A 16,485-nucleotide genomic window follows, 5' to 3' on the forward strand; every position below is an offset into this window, starting at 1 on the left:
GCTTCTGGCTTTTTAGTGGTTAATTGAAGGTAAGTGTCTCACAGACTTTCCTGCCTAGGCTGGCTTTGAATGCAATCCTCAGCTCCCACTCTCCTCAGTAGCAGGATTACAGGCGTGAGCCACTGGTGGGTGACATGTGGCAACCTTAGATGTCGAACACATAGATGTCAGGAACTCCTATCAGGGTAGCCACTACTAATACGTAACTACAGTAAGTGTTGAGTAGTTTTTTGTTGTAGGTCCAAATTGCTGACTCGGTTTTTTCCCCTGTTATTTAAAATGCTTTAGTAAAACCCCTTTATTATTGCTGCAGACTGAATCTGTCATCTTGACTTTTACCACAGTTTGCTCAATGGCTTCCTTTTGACTGGACATTTAGGTTGTTTCCAAAGGTTTGCGGTTGCAAGTAAGATGTAATGACTGTTTTTGTACTTGAACTTCCATCCGCATGCATCCTCAGGATCTGATTCTCAGAAGAACAATTAATGAGTTGAAGACAGTTGACATTTCCAAAGGCTATGCACTGTGACAACAATAAGGACAGAAGAAACAAGTCAAATCATCTCAGATGTAACTTCCTCCACCACCACAAACACAAATGCACTCGTTCCGGATTCCTGCAGAGACTTACTAATTTCTGTTAATGTGACACAAACTTAGTATTAAAACGATGTAAATGCAAGGCCATGAGTTCAGACCCAGTTGATCATTTGACCATGGCCTATGAATTTGATTATTTTCTTAAGTGAGGCTGGTTTGAAAATCCAGACACTGACAATAATTGTTTCTTGGTCCCATCCTGTAGCCTAGCAAAGTTTTCAAACTCACATAGGTATAAGAACGACCTGATCAGTTGGAGACCCCAGGACCTTGACACTTTCTTTTTTCCAGGATGTTTCTCCTCAGAGATTTTCAGGTCTCAAGCAGATGACTACCTATGAGATCAACCTCTTAACCCACCCTTATTTGCTGGGTAGTTCTAACTCAGTCATCATTGCTTGGATGGTGTGTGTGTGTGTGTGTGTGTGTGTGTGTGTGTGTGTGTGTGTGTGTGTGTGTGTGTGTGTGTGTGCGCACACGCGAGCGTGTATGCGTGCATGTGCCCATACTAGGACTTGAATTCAGGGTCTGGGCACCATCCCTTAGCTCTTTTTGCTAACGGCTAGTCTTCTGTCACTTGAGCCACAGCTCCACTTCCAGCTTTTTGCTGGTTAATTGGGTATAAGAGTCTCACAGAAGCCAGGTGCCGGTGGCTCACGCCTGTAATCCTAGCTTCTCAGGAGGCTAAGATCTGAGGATCGTGGTTCAAAGCCAGCCCAGGCAGGAAAGTCCATGAGACTCTGATCTCCAATAAACCACTAGAAAACCAGAATTGGCACTGTGGCTGAAGCAGTAGAGCACTCGCCTTGAACTGAAGAGCATAAAGACAGCACCCAAGTCCAGAGTTCAAGCCCCACGACCTCCCCCCCCCCAAAAAAGTCTCACAGACTGCTGGCTAGGCTGACCTTGAACCACAGTCCTCAGATTTCAGCCTCCCCAGTAGACACTGGCACCTGGCTCCCTGCCCGGAATGTTACGAATTCACGTGCAAACCTGAAGAGGGCAGGCTTCACCCGCCTGCTTATTGCCTGACCTTGTCTGTGACCTTGTCTGTGATACTGTCAGTAACACACCTTCAGAGTTACAAGCTGCTGAGTAACTGAGCTGTGATGTCAGGGCCAGCCATGGCTCTGAGGAGAAAGGACCTGGGCTCGGGGGAGGGGAGGGACTTGCTTTTTACTTGTCACAGGTGTCATCTGTGTGTAGGTGAGTCCCAGTTGCAGTCGAGTCAAGCTGGTGGGCCTCGTTCTGGGCTCTCCTTGTTTCAGAGCTATCGCCCAGGGTCCTTGTAAAGGCAGAGGACCAGCACTACCCAGATCTGACGTGTCCTTCACAGACTAATACGGTTAAGTGATGCCTGTGAGCCACTGGGCTGGGCCTGGGCCGGCAGGAGACGTAAGGGTTACATATGCATAATCCCATCCGCTGGCATTAAGAGCTTGTTGCCAGTCCAGGGACAAGAGCCACCATGTCAGCATGGACACGGCTGGCCAATAAAACTGGCTCACAGAGATGGTGCTAGGGCAGCTGTATCCCCTGTGGTGACCCAGTATCAATTGTTACTGGTTTATAGAGCATAGGCTCTAGGTTCTGGGCGTGGAGCTCAATGGTAGAATCCTTGCTTAGCATGCACACAGTCCCAGGTTCGATCCCCAGCACTGCAAGAAAACAGAAAATGTGAATTTGTGCACAGAATTATTGATGGACGTTTCCCTCGCATTCACAGGTCTAGCACATACCGCTCCAAGGGTTTTGACGTCACTGTAAAGTACACTCAAGGCAGCTGGACGGGTGTGGTGGGAGAGGACCTGGTCACCATCCCCAAAGGCTTCAACAGTTCTTTTCTTGTCAACATTGCCACTATTTTTGAGTCTGAGAATTTCTTTTTGCCGGGGATTAAGTGGAATGGAATCCTGGGGCTTGCCTACGCCACCCTGGCCAAGGTAAGATGGCTTCATCAAATCAAGGGATCTGACTGTGAAAATTTCCCGTGTGAGAGGCTGCTCTGCCTGCTGAGAATTATGTGGTCAAAACAGACCACAAGCTGGGCACCACTGGCTCATGCCTATAATCCTAGCTACACAGGAGGCTGTGATCTGAGGATTGGGGTTCAAAGCCAGCCCAGGCAAGAAAGTCTGAGCCTCTTATCTCCAGTTAACCACCAAAAAGTCAGAAGTGGAGGTGTGACTCAAGTGGTAGAACACCAGTCACAAGCAAAATTCTCAGGGACAGTGTCCAGACCCTGCGCTCAAGCCCATGGTTCAACACAAATCAAGCAACAAACAGATCACCATTCACAGACATTTCTAGGCATTTTTTGCAACTTAGGATAATTGGTGCAATTCTTTGAACCTTCCTAGAAGATGAGGCATTCACTTGGTTGGTTTTTTTGGTCTTGTTCATTTTAGTTCTGTAGCCCAGAAGTGTTCATTCAGCGCCTAAGTTGCGCTGATTTGGGAGTCTGCCTGGGAGTGTGGACTCACGTGGGATGCAGAGGAAACCCTGCGTGAAGGGGTCAGGTGTCCATGAAGACAGGACATCTAGAGATGCTGGGCCACCAGCAGGAGAGATGCCCTCCCCAGGCCAAGAACACCAAGCCATTCTCAGGCCACCCCAGGCTCCTCCAAGGAGGCACCTGTGACAGATCCTGACCAAGTGTCCCAACACAGGGCTGTAGCCTGCCAAGCAGAACTGAACTGAGAAGTGGTAGGGGCTCTCTCTCTCTCTCTCTCTCTCTCTCTCTCTCTCTCTCTCTCTCTCTCAGCAACATGCTCACCTTCCAAAGTGTGGTAAGGAAGATTGGAGTTCCCTGAATATTTGTACTTGGTGTGCCAAAGAATGGTCCAGGCAGGGGATTTGCAGGCGGAACAGCAGGCAGGTTAGACCATGGGGTGCACCCCGGTTCCAGGAGACAGGTCCTAATAAAAGCAGAGAGGCCTCTCCCTGGCTTCCTGGGTCAGCCCTCTGCTTTGAGTCCGAGCCCAGCATGGAAGAAAGTGCAGCTGTAGCGACAGTGGCCCTGTTGGTCCAGGAGGATCCCAGAGGAAGAGCTGTTGGCCCACCCTGTGTGGCAGATGGTCACCTCGGGCTGTTAGCTCCCCTCCCCGCTTCTCAGGGAGAAAGAGTTTTCACCAGGCGTACCTGAGAAGGCCACACCCTGGGACTCGAGCGTTCCAGTGAGAACACAGGGCCCCTTTGCTGGGACACGGTGAAGAGCTTCTTTGTCCTGGGCACCGTGGGCGAGCTTAAGACATTCACAGCTGGGCAAAAAGCTTACATTCCTTGGTGCCTGTGGGTGAAATGTCGCGCGTGGGGGGACTGTTTGGGCAGGAACGATGAGAGAAGCTGAAGCTGATGGATTGCTCATTCTTCTGAAGATGATCAACCAAGCCTGGCTTATCTGGAGTCTGTAACGTGTGAAGCATCTGTGAAAATGAGCTAGTTGGGGGGTTTCTGGAGGCTGGCCAGACTCTCCACATGACCATGTTCTTCTCATCTGTGCAGTTGCATGACTAACAGCTGACTTCACGTGAGCTCCCCACCGGAGCCAGCCGTCAGACTGTGGGCAGCGGGCTAAGTCTGAAAGGGTCTGCCTGGGGGAGGGGGGGGAGAGAAACACTGTGTCTCAGACCCAGGTGGCCGAGCCCTCAGTATGGGGTGGCCCCAGATGGTCCTGGATGCTTCCTTCCAAACTGCATCAGAAAACCAAAGGGGCATTTTACACTGCAGGTGTGTGTGTGTCTGTGTGTCTGTGTGTGTGTGTGTGTCTGTGTGTCTGCGTCTGTGTGACTGTGTGTGTGTGTGTCTGTGTGTGTGTGTGTGTGTATGTGTGTGTGTGTGCGCGCACGCACGCATGCCAATCCCAGGGCTTGAACTCAGGTCTAGGTGCTATTCCCTAAGCTTTTTCACTCATGGCTAGCACCCTATAATGTGAGCTACAGCTCCACTTCTAGAGTTTTTGGTAGTTAATTGGAGATAAGAGTCTCGCGAACTTTCTTGCCCAGCCTGGCTTTGAACCGCAATCCTCCAATCTCAACCTGCTGAGTAGCTAGGAAGATTACAAGCACGTGCCAGGGGCACCTGACCGAATATCCAGACTCTTAAAACCTCACGAGTTCTGTGCTTTCCCGAACAGCTGGGGTCCAGCTGACAGAGCCTGGCCTCGCAGTGACCCAGGATGGCACGCATGTCCCCTGGTCAGTCGGCCCTCTTCCACATGATGGGTGGCTGTCTGAGATCAGAACCCTGATCCTCTTCCATAGTTCCCACTATACCTCGAGATGCTGAGGAGCGTGACAGCGATCTGCCCCTAAACACAGCAGTTCCATGAGGAAAGGCTGGGCGAGGCCTTCAGAGGCCACTTCTGCCAGGGTTTGTTTAGCCCAGAAGATGCTGAATAGAAAATGCCCCATCCTCAGTGCTGGTCCCATCTGCCTGTGAGTCCCCATCCTCAGTGCTGGTCCCATCTGCCCGTGAGTCTCCATGCAGCTCTCCTCTCCACCCTGCTGCAGCCGTCAAGTTCGCTGGAAACCTTCTTTGATTCCCTGGTGGCCCAAGCGAAGATCCCCGACGTTTTCTCCATGCAGATGTGTGGGGTTGGATTGCCAGTGGCCGGATCTGGTACCAACGGAGGTAGTCTTGTGGGTATCTTTCAGTCTTAAAGGGATGAAAAAACAAAATCACAGTTTGGTGGGGTGACTTCTGTTTCATTTTCAAAGCTGCATCGTCAGGCCCGGGTACTCTCGTGTCATGACCTTTGTTACACAGCCTTCCAAACGGCTGGTCACGTGGGGTATTGTTTTTCCCCCTTTCCCAACCAGCCTGCCGTCTAGGCACCTGATTCTGGTTGCTTCTCCAGATGTCACTCAGTCATCTTTACAGTCCTTCGGAAGTGGCAGGCTTTCCATGGCGGGGAGGAGCAGGGGGACAGTGGGAACAGAGACAGGTGGAGGTCAGTTTATCAGACTACATACTTGAAGGGAGACGGCTGTACATGTCTGTCCTTCCTCTTCCTGTTCTCTCCCACCCCCAAATGTACACACGCATACCACGTGAAACAGAGCCCTCTGTCTGTGTCCTAAACTTCCCCTCGTAAACCCTGCAGTGAGCATCTCAGGTAGAGGAGACAGGCTCAGGAAGTGCCCATCCCAGCTGAGCGTGGCTAGCCTGGGCTCTGAACGAGGTACAGGTTCAGTAGCCTCTTCCTCGGCCACTGTCACCTGCTCACATTTGCTTTGGTCCCTTTCTGAGAGGATAGAGTAGTCTGGGGTCTGTCGCATGGTCCAGTCTTGCAAGGTGATGCTTTGACCAGGGAAGCTCTTCCATCACTTTGCCCTCCTCTGCTCTCCCCAGGAGCTAAAGGACGGTGAGCCAGCATCACTACTTATTGTATTGCCTTTGTCAAGGGAGTTCCAATGGCAAGAAGCTGGAGTTCGATATTGGGTAGAACAGGGCATAGTCTTTTGTGACCCCTGGAGACTGCCCCCACTCCCATGTTACCTGAACAGGGAATTTCTAGGCACCTTGATTTACTTCACATCACAAAAAGGTCAACATCCTGGTCCCAAGGAAGTCCTTCCTAGGAGCAGCACCAGCCTCTCAGTGGAAACGTGACCGTCTGTGGGCTCATCCTCTTAACACCATGACCGTGTATCTCCCCAGGTCCTGGGTGGGATTGAACCAAGTTTATATAAAGGAGACATCTGGTATACCCCCATCAAGGAGGAGTGGTACTACCAAATAGAGATTCTGAAACTGGAAATTGGAGGCCAGAGCCTTAACCTGGACTGCCGGGAGGTGCGTGTGTGGTCACTGCCTGTCTGTCTGCCTGTCCATCTACCTGCCTGCCTGCCTGCCTGTCCACCTACCTGTCTGCCTGCCTGCTTGCCTATCTTTCTGTCTGCCTGCCTGCTTGCCTGTCTTTCTGTCTGCCTACCTGCCTGTCTGCCTGTCTGTCTGTCCACCTGCCTGCCTGCCTGCCCACCCGCCTGCCTGTCTGCCTGCCCACCTACCTGTCTGCCTGCCTGCTTGCCTATCTTTCTGTCTGCCTGCCTGTCTGCCTGTCTGCCTGCCTGCCTGTCTGCCTGTCTGTCTGCCTGCCTGCCTGTCTGCCTGTCTGTCTGTCCACCTGCCTGCCTGCCTGCCCACCCGCCTGCCTGTCTGCCTGCCTGCCCACCTGCCCGCCTGAGCCAGTGCTCCCGCTTCCTGGCTGGCACACAAGTGCTCCATTGCGGGTAGATCAGGGGTTCGTGATGCAAGGAGGCGCAGGCCTGTGTGTATAGGTGGGATAAACAGTCCCCCCATCTTCCCCACTGGGAAGTCAGGAGGCGCTGGGTTTGTGCCATGTGTAAGTTGGCTTTGTGTGTCATTAGGCCCTGAAGACAGCGGGCCTTCTGTTGTCCTGGGCCAGGGAGCGCGGGTGACATCAGGTGGCACAGGGCTCTGGCTGGGGATGGCTGGGGACTGGGCCGTGGCCCTCCGACCCCTGAGCCTCAGCTCCCTCATTTGTGGACATTGTCTCCGAGTCCTGTGGCTGCCTGCCAGCCCCCACAGGCTTGAGTGTGTACAGGGCAGGTGTGCCAAGGGCGGTGGGAGTGGACGTGGAAGGGGGTACAGGGGCGCTCAGGGCCGTCTCCCTCCCCGTTCCAGTACAACGCAGACAAGGCCATCGTGGACAGCGGCACCACGCTGCTGCGCCTGCCCCAGAAGGTGTTTGATGCCGTGGTGGAAGCCGTGGCCCGCACATCCCTGGTAAGTTCTCCGGCTGTTCTGGAAGCTTCCGGCACAGTGGCTTGGATCCCACCCTGGGAGCAACACTGCATGTTTTCAGCAACTCTGAACATTTTGGTGGGATTTTTTCAGTGTTAATGGTGCCACAAGCTTAGCATTAGATGTGCACTTGTAATAAATGTTTTTCTTTTCCACTCAGAGGGCTGGGCTCTGAGTGGGCCGAAATTATTGTTATTTCAAATAACAGTTCCATTGATGTAGCAGTGTTTATCTGAGGTAAACGTAATCGCCAGTAAAATTGTGGTCACACACCAGGAGCCAGTGGCTCACACCCTGTCATCTTAGCCACTCAGGAAGCTGAGATCTGAGGATCACAGTTCGAAGCCAGCCTGGAAAAGTTCTTATCTCCATCTAATCACAAAAAAAGCCAGACGTGAAGGTGTAGCTTTAGTGTTAGAGCACCAGCCTTGGACAGAAAAAGCAAGCCAGAGTGTGAGGCTCTGAGCTCAAGCTCCAGTACTTGGGGGGGGGGGGGGATGCATTGATGACCTTGAAAACAACCATCCAGCCCTTCATCAAACCCTCCTCCAAGCTGGACATAGCAGTTAAACTATCCCTGAGAGGGTTTGGCGTGAAATGGCTCAAGCTAGTTTCTGGCAGGCACTTGGCAATCAGGAGCTTCTGTTTGAATTGCAAACAGTGCTACTCCTGTTGGAGGTACCAGATAAACATTTCTTTTGACTTGGTAAATGGTTGCAAGGTATCTATGCACTCTGGTGGCTTTGCCAGGGTTTCCTACGAGGCCTGGGTGGCGCCAACAGGGGCTGGTGGTCTGCTGGTCCCAAAGATGGCCAAAGATGGCTGACGGGGAGAGAGGGTGGAGAGATGTGGCTTGGAGAGATGGCAGCAGAAATGAGAAGCGAGAGGGAGCTTTAGATGACACCAACCAAAAACCTCAAAAAGTAAAGAGCAGTCAGCCAGTCAGCAGCCTGAAGAGCAGAATGACCAGGAAGGACATGAAGCTGTGTCCAGGGTCACAGGCCAAAAACAGAGCATTGACCTGGTTTTTCCAGTGCCAGCTCAGCCTCTCAACACCATGAAACTGTAATACTTGTTGAAATGCCTCCCGCTCCCCTCGCTTGTCCGGCTGGTGCCTGGAGGTGAGCCAGACCTCCAGCCTGACTTTTGCTAGTTTAAAGTCCCAGACTTTTTGTGCCTGGGCTGGCTTCCCACTGCAGCCCTCTGGATCTCAGCCTCCTGGATGGCTGAGATTATAGGCATGAGCCTCTGGCACCCACCTTATGCCTGTTTCTGAAGTAGTAAGTTCTGCAGAATTGGCACGAGTAGCCAGCTGTACTCTGAAACGCTCCGAACTGTAAATATTGTCCAAGAGTGTGAGGTGTGCTGCCAGTTCCCGCCAGGCCTGGGCCGCGTCCTGCGCAGGCAGCTGGCACCGGGCCGAGGCACCACACTTGAGCTCATCGCCACGTGCATTCAGCAGCAAATGACTTAAGAAAAGCACAAGGCAGCAGGAAGGAGCTGATGACACTTGTGTGCCTGATCTATAATTACTCCATGATTGCATTTCGAGCCTGCGTCAGGAAGAAGTGACCCACGGTGCTGTGCCTCCTGCAGGGAACCCTGAGCCTCCTCCAAGTGTGGAAGTCTGCTCTGCTCCTTCTACCTGCGGGGCTGGCGGGGGACACTCTGCATTTCCTTTCTAATTAAAGAGAGAACTAGAGCCAGGTGCTGGTGCCTCATACCTGCAATCCTAGCTGCTCAGGAGGCTGAGATCTGAGGATTCCTACTTCAAAGCCAGCCTGGCAGGAAAACCTTGTGAAACTCTTATTTCTAGTTAATTACCAAAAAAAAAAACTGGAAGTGGGACTGTGGCTCAACTGGTACAGCACTAGCCCTGAGCACAAAAGCTCAGTGTCCAGGCCCTGAGTTCAAGCCCCAGGATGGAAAGAAAAGAAAGAAGGAAACAAGGAAGGAAAAAAGAAAGGAAGGAGGAAGGGAGGGAGGGAGGGAGGGAGGGAGGGAGGGAGGGAGGGAGAGAGGAGAAACAAATGGGTAGGGAGGGCGGGATGAAGAGAGGGGGATGGTTGGGAGGGAGGGAGAGGTGGGCTCGCCCTTCTGTGTCTGGTTTCCTCGTCTGTTAAGGGCAGGCGTGATGTCACCACCCTGGCCCCGTGCCGTTGGGGCCCCACGCGCTCCCCACAGCACCCCACACTCAGTGTGTCTCAGCGATTTTTGTCGTTCGTGTTTTGTGCACCTCGTTCCTCTCCCTGGGACTGATACCCAAAGGAAACGCTGTTCATCCCTGTGGGCATCTGGTGAGGGCGCCGGGCTAGCCCAGAGCTATTTCCTGTTTTCGTGCCAGACTGGCGGTTGCTTTTCACAAGATCTTGTTTTGTCTAGATTCCAGAATTCTCAGACGGCTTTTGGACCGGGGCCCAGCTGGCATGCTGGATGAATTCGGAAACCCCTTGGTCCTACTTCCCCAAGATCTCCATCTACCTGCGGGAGGAGAACTCCAGCCAGTCCTTCCGGATCACCATCCTGCCGCAGGTAGGCCCTTGGTGCACGAAGCCGCACAGGTGAGACCAGTGCCCATCGCGGGTGGCCTGCGGGTGCCACGCCTGCTCAGACAGCCAAGGCCACAGACCCCTCCACGAGGGCCCTGTCAGGACTGGCTTCGCCAGACCAGCTCACATGGTTCTCCGACCAGCTGACGGTGGGCTGGGCCTCCTTCCCATTTCCAGAGGTCAGGCTGGTCATGTGACAACAGGGTTCTAAAAGAGGGACACCCGAGTCCTGCCCTGCCCAGAGCTGGTGGCCTTGCCAACACTGTAGGCCCTCCAAAAGAGCCCACGGCCAGCCCAGCTCTGGGGTTCAGACACCGTCTCTCTCCTGGCAATGGGGAAGCTCCAGGGGCCACACTAAGAAGGCACAGGCCCTGAGGATGGGTGAGGATGGATAGTTAGGGGTAAAAGTATCATATTCTGGTAACACCAGTATCGACAGTGCCTCCTGTATCCTAAGACTCCACCCGAATAGACCAGGGTCTGTTTCCCTCAGCCATCAGTCCCAGGCCCTCCATCCTCACCCGGGCCTCACACACTGCTCCCTCTACAGCCACCACAGGGCTCTCGTCCCTTTCCTCTTTCCTTTTTCATATTATTTTATATGATCAGATGCACATAGGTATTGCACCTTTGTGTTCCTCTCCTGAGAGCCTCCTCCTTTGGTCTCACTGTATATGAAAGTCTAGTGTTCGTGTGTGTGTGTGTGTGTGTGTGTGTGTGTGTGTGTGTGTGTGTGTGTGTGTGTGTGTGTGTGTGTGTTGGTAGTGAGGCTGGAACTCAGGGCCTTGTGCTCTTTCTTGGCTTTTTCTCTCAAGGCTGACACTCTTCCACTTGAGCCATGCCTCTGCTTCCAGGGGGAACAATTGTAGACGAGAAGAGTCATGTTAATGCCTCCCCCTTTACACATTTGAGAAACAGAGAGGCCTTAGCAGGCAAGGATTAAGAACTTGAAGGAAAGCACAGCTTCTCAGAGGACATGCTGTGACCAATGCACCTGCCCTGGGCTCCCAAGACCACTTTGAACAAATCCAGTCACCCTTCTGCGCTCATCTCTCTTGCTATGAGGGAGAAAGAATCATTCTTGCCAAAGACATTTTCAGAAGAAGGTACTAACCCTCGATCACTACAGAAAGTAATATTAGGATGATAAATTGTCAAATTCTTTCAAATAATACGATTTTAATGACACTTTGTTCAGTTGACAGCAGCATGGGGACATTGTTCTATCACCGTGGTTTGTAACCAGGCTTAAGTGACCCGTCCGAGGGCACAGGGGTGTAAGCACTTACTGGTACACTAGTGCTGTGGGGATTGGCTGACAGAGACAGAGATTCATAAGACACAGGAGGAAAAAGTGGAAATTCAGAGGGGAAAAGACCATCTCTCTGCCCAGGGCCGATAAGGGCCATCAGAGCTAAAGTTGCACAGAGGATTTTCAGCTGCTGTTAGGCCTGGATGACCCCAGGGTACCACGGGGAGGTCTGTGGGCATTTCACTTCATTGGCCTATCTCTGTGGAAGAATTCCTTATAACCCTTACTATGACTTTGACACATTTACATGTTTGATTTAGTGTGTGTTGTGTGGATGTGCATGAGTGCGTGTGCTGGTCTTGGGACTTGAACTCAGGGCCTGGGCACTGCCCCTGCGCTTTTGTGCTCAAGGCTAGTGCTTTACCAGTTGAGCGACAGCTCCAGTCAGCTTTTTAGTAGTTGGTTGGAGATAAGAGTCTCATGGACTTTCCTGCCTGGGCTGGCTTCAAACTCTGATCCTCATCCTCGGATCTCAGCCTCTTGAGCAGCTAGGCTTACAGGCCTGAGCCACTTGCACCCGGCTTGCATATTTGTTTTATAGATCTGTTTTCTGGGCCACTTTTCCAAGTTCCTTATGCACATCACCATTCCATTTGCCTTGCATAGCCCTGCTGAGGAGAAAGGCAAAGAAAGCCTGAGGTCCCAGGACCAGCACTTCCTGATCCTGTCAGTGGTGGCGCTGTGGAGTCATTTCCTGGCAGTGAGGCTCTGCCTGCCCGCACTCCATCCCCCTTCTTAATATCAAGGATGAATATTATCACCAAAATCACCAGCCATAACCAACAGGCAAATGATCACTAGTGCAGATGAAAGGTCAAAGGCCAAGTATCTTAAGTTTGTTTATTTTCAACATATTACATTTTCCAGAATCACAAGTATTGAACCTTTTTGGCTTGACTTTTCTTTTCCTTTTCTTTTATTTCAGGACCTGGGTGCTGTTCCTGAGCCTCTTTGTGCTCAAGGTTAGCACTGTACCACTGAGTAGTTTATTGGAGATGAGAGTCTGGTGGACTTTCCTTCCTGGGCTGGCTTTGAACCGCGATCTCAGCTTCCTGAGTAGCTAGGATTACAGGCATGGGCCACCGGCACCCAGCTCTGCTTTGTGTTTTGTGTTTGTTGTCTTTTGTCTTTTTGGTTTTTTTTGAGCAGCCAGAGCTTCAGCCCACAGAGAATTGTGATTTTACTTTTCACATAACCTTAAAAATGCTTACTACCTGTCAAAATACCACTATTCTGAGACCCAGCAAGAGGGAAAATTCTAATGTGTTTTCAAATGTATGGTCTAGGCTGGGCACCAGTGGCACATGCCTATAATCCTAGCTACCCAGGTGGCTGAGACCTAAGGATCCGATCCTGGTTTGAAGTCATCCCAAGCAGGAAAGTCCATGAGACTCACATCTCTAATTACTTAACAAAAACAAAAAGCCAGATATGAAGCTATGGCTTAAGTGATAGAACACTAGCATTCAGCAAATAAGCTAAGGGACAGTGTGCAGGCCCTGAGTTCAGGCCCCTGTACCTGCACACACACATATACACACATGCACACGCACACACACACACACACACACACACACACACACACACACACACACACACACACACACATACACACACACATACCCACACATACTCAAGTTTAGTCCAGAATTCTTGCTGGAGATCCTTGGACACAAGCTGAAAGATACAGGTTCTGTTTGTCTGCTCTTCACTGACTAATAGCTTGCTTGCTTTAGTGTCTACTGCATCCTATTTGATAAGCGATTATTGGATTTCTCTTGGGATTAGTTCCTTCAAAAAGAGTTGGAGGAGGGGAGAGGACTTGAGCGTACCTGGGTCCTACCTAAAAACACCTTCAGTGTAGGTGCCTCTGTAGCAGCTAAGCCCAGCCCCACCTTTCCTAAGTGGGTCTTCAAAAGAAGTCTAGCTGGGTGCTGGTGCCTGTAATCCTAGCTACTCGGGAGGCTGAGATCTGAGGATCGAGGTTCAAAGCCAGCCTGGGCAGGAACATCCATGAGACTCTTCAACTAAACCAGAAGTAGTGCTGTGGCTTAAGTGATAGAGCACTGAAGAGCTTAGGGACAGCACCCAGGTCCCAGACTTCAAACCCCACGACCAACCAAAAAAAAGAAAAAGTTGTATGTTTTCCATGCACCCTCTTCCAAGCTTAGCAGTGATTGATTTAAAACACAGCTCATTGAGGTCCTGCTCCGGCCAGGATTCCAGGAACCCAAGGCAGAGGTGAATGGCGCCTTGCCTGCAGGCATTGCTGCACACAGCCCCAAATGGCAGGTTATTCCTCCAGGACTATTCTCTGGGAAGGAGCTGCTTGCTTCCTGCTCACCTACAGGAAGTGCTGCTCATCTGTGGCGCCCATTTGACCATGCACAGACAGGAGGATAGACCCTGTCTGTCCATCCATATATCCTCTGTAAAGTATAGCTGATGCTCCCATGTTTTCATCACCTCTGTCACACTTTGGACCTAATCTCCTCCGTGGCAGGGATGGTATTGCCCTCTTTCTCCTTTTCCACCTGCCCTTGGGAAGCTCCGACAAGGCCAGTGATCTCCAGTGTTTTGCAACCTTGCCTGATTTGTGCTTTTCCTCTTAAACAGCTCTACATTCAGCCCATGATGGGGGCTGGCCTGAATTATGAGTGCTACCGATTCGGCATCTCACCTTCCACCAACGCGCTGGTGATCGGGGCGACGGTGATGGAGGGCTTCTATGTGGTCTTTGACAGAGCTCGGAAGAGACTGGGCTTCGCTCTAAGCCCATGTTCAGGTAAGAGTGGAAGGGGGGGGCGGGGAGGCCGGCGCCAGAGGCAGCCTGGAAGTGTTCCCGCCTGGAGCAATGGCAGAGGCTCCTTGGCTGCCAGATCTCTCCACTTATGCCTAAGGAAGTGATTGGCTCTTATCAATAAAACAAGTGGCAGGCTTGTTGGGAGGTAGTGTAGTGAGCTGACTCATAGTTAGCCCCGCGCTCACCCACGGCAAATGGTTAGGAACGTTAGTCTCTACAAATGTCTTCTGTTAAGCTGGACGTGGCTCCCACACCGATAATAGAAAGGTCTGTGTGGCAACTGCTGCTGAAGTGCTGTTGGGTTTCGTGCTTCTCTTTGCGTGTTGTCCATGCTGGGTCTTGACTCAGGGCCTCATGTTCTTGCTTGACTTTTCTACTGCAGGTAGGTGCTCTACCACTTGAGCCACACCTCCACTATTGACTCTTTGGTGGCTAATTGAAAATAAGAGTCTCATGGACTTTCATATCTGGGAGAGTTTTGAACTGAGATCCTTAGAACTCAGCCTCCTGAGTAGCTAGGATTACAGGTGTGAGCCACCAGCACCCCAGCTTTGTATTTTGTTTCATTCTTTGGATGTTAAGAGATGCAATCCAGAGCCTCATACACAGGGAAGACAGGACGGTATTAAGAGGAAAAACCATAGCTGGACTCTTAGGCCAACTCAATCTGTTTAAGCGTCACCACCCATGCCCACAAACACACATGCGTGAAACAGCTTGTAAACTTCGATGCAGATTCCCTTGACTTCTTGTGGTAAGCACATTGGGAAATCTTTAAGACTTGGCTCATTTTTAATTTTTTTTTTTTTTTATGTTGGTTGTGGAGCTTGAACTCTGGGCCTGGGCACTGACCTTGAGCTCTTCAGCACAAGGCCAGCACTCTACCACTTGAGCCAGAGCCATCTCCAGTTTTCTGGTGCTTAATTGGAGATAAGAGTCTCATGGACCTTCCTGCCCGAGCTGGCTTTGAACCGAGATCTTCAGATCTCAGCCTCCTGAGTAGTTAGGATTACAGGCATGAGCCACCAGTAACCGGCCCATTTTTAATCTTCACGTAAGTGAATGTTTACTTTTTCAGGGTAGGTTAACTCTTCTAGTCTGTTAGGCTGTTATTGACAAGCCTTTCTCTGGTGGAAAATAACACTGAATGGCCTAAAATGTCACTGTATTTCCCAAGTGTGAATATTTTACTCTAAGAACTAAAGCAATTTTGCCCATAATCTCTGTTCTCTTGTTAAATGCCATTAAGGCAAGGGTTACTATGGCAACAGCCGGTCACCTGGTCCATGGTCTTTCACTGTGGAGAATGTAATGAACATACATCCCTAAGCAGCTGGGTATTGGGCATCCAGGCAAGGAAACACTGCTTTCTTCAGTCACATCTTGAATTCTTTCTTTTTTGGCTATCCATTTTGTTAAATATATTGCAAGTTTGGGTGCTTAAAACACTTGATTTTTAGCTCTTTTTTTGGGGGGGGGTCCGGTCGTGGGGCCTGAACCCTGGGCCTGGGTGCTGTCCCTCAGCTCTTCAGCTCAAGGCTAGCGCTCTACCACTTGAGCCACAGCACCACCTCCGGCTTTTTTCTTTTTGCTTATGGGGTGCTGAGGAATCGAACCCAGGGCCTCATGCATGCAAGGCAAGCGCTCTACCACTGAACCACCTTCCCAGCCCCAAAACACTTGATTTTTACCAGCTGTGAGAACAGACCCTGGTTTGGTCCTTTTTTCTGTCTTCATTTTTTTAAAATTATAAAATGCTATAAGTAATAAATAAACTCTTCAAATGAAAATTATGCCATCATCCCTTAGTGACTGAGGAACCTTGTAGGTTCCCAAATCCACAGATGTGCATCCAAGCCTCTTCTGTGTTTATAACCCATGCTCATCCTTCTTGTTCTTAAGTAGTGTCTAGACTGTTTGTGATATCTAGCACAAGGTAACTAACTCTTATACTTTACCACATAGGGAAAGATTCGATCTGTCTTTTACATACATAATATTTCAATCCAAGGTGTCTAAGTACACAACTGTGCATACTTATATAACATCCATATATAAAAATGCTGAAGCTGGATGCCAGTGGTTCATGCGTGTCATCCTAGCTACTCAGGAGGCAGAGATCTGAGGATGATGATTGGCAAGAAAGCCTGTGAGATTCTTGTCTCCAGTTACCTGGAAGTAGAGCTGTGGTGTAAATGATAGAGCACTAGCCTTGAGCAAAAAAAGCTCAGGGACAGCACCCAAGCGCTGAGTTCAAGCCCTGGGATAAAATTGGAAGAAAGAAAAGAAGGGAGGGAGGGAGAGAGGAAGGGAGGGAGAGAGGGGGAGGGAGGGAGGGAGAAAAGGAAATGATGTCATTTCGGCCTATTTTCTTGAAAAGTTTGTCTCAGGAATAAAAACAAGTATAACTAACGCCCCATCCTCTTCCTTGAGATCACCTGCATCACAAGGGG

At 50.7% G+C, this 16,485-nt stretch overlaps 1 protein-coding gene across 1 annotated transcript in view; it reads left to right on the forward strand.

Moving 5' to 3' along the window:
• Nucleotides 1-16,485, forward strand: part of Bace2 (beta-secretase 2) — a 56,994-nt gene that overhangs the window by 33,123 nt on the left and 7,386 nt on the right. Inside the window, exons 3-8 of the mRNA XM_042687327.1 lie at nucleotides 2,327-2,543; nucleotides 5,112-5,240; nucleotides 6,262-6,396; nucleotides 7,249-7,350; nucleotides 9,751-9,900; nucleotides 13,846-14,014. Of these exons, the coding sequence (XP_042543261.1) occupies nucleotides 2,327-2,543; nucleotides 5,112-5,240; nucleotides 6,262-6,396; nucleotides 7,249-7,350; nucleotides 9,751-9,900; nucleotides 13,846-14,014 (902 nt within the window). The remainder of the gene's footprint in view (nucleotides 1-2,326; nucleotides 2,544-5,111; nucleotides 5,241-6,261; nucleotides 6,397-7,248; nucleotides 7,351-9,750; nucleotides 9,901-13,845; nucleotides 14,015-16,485) is intronic.

The sequence above is a fragment of the Dipodomys spectabilis genome, unplaced genomic scaffold (assembly GCF_019054845.1).
Source record: "Dipodomys spectabilis isolate Male_0828 unplaced genomic scaffold, ASM1905484v1 ptg000107l, whole genome shotgun sequence".
Taxonomy (NCBI): domain Eukaryota; kingdom Metazoa; phylum Chordata; class Mammalia; order Rodentia; family Heteromyidae; genus Dipodomys; species Dipodomys spectabilis.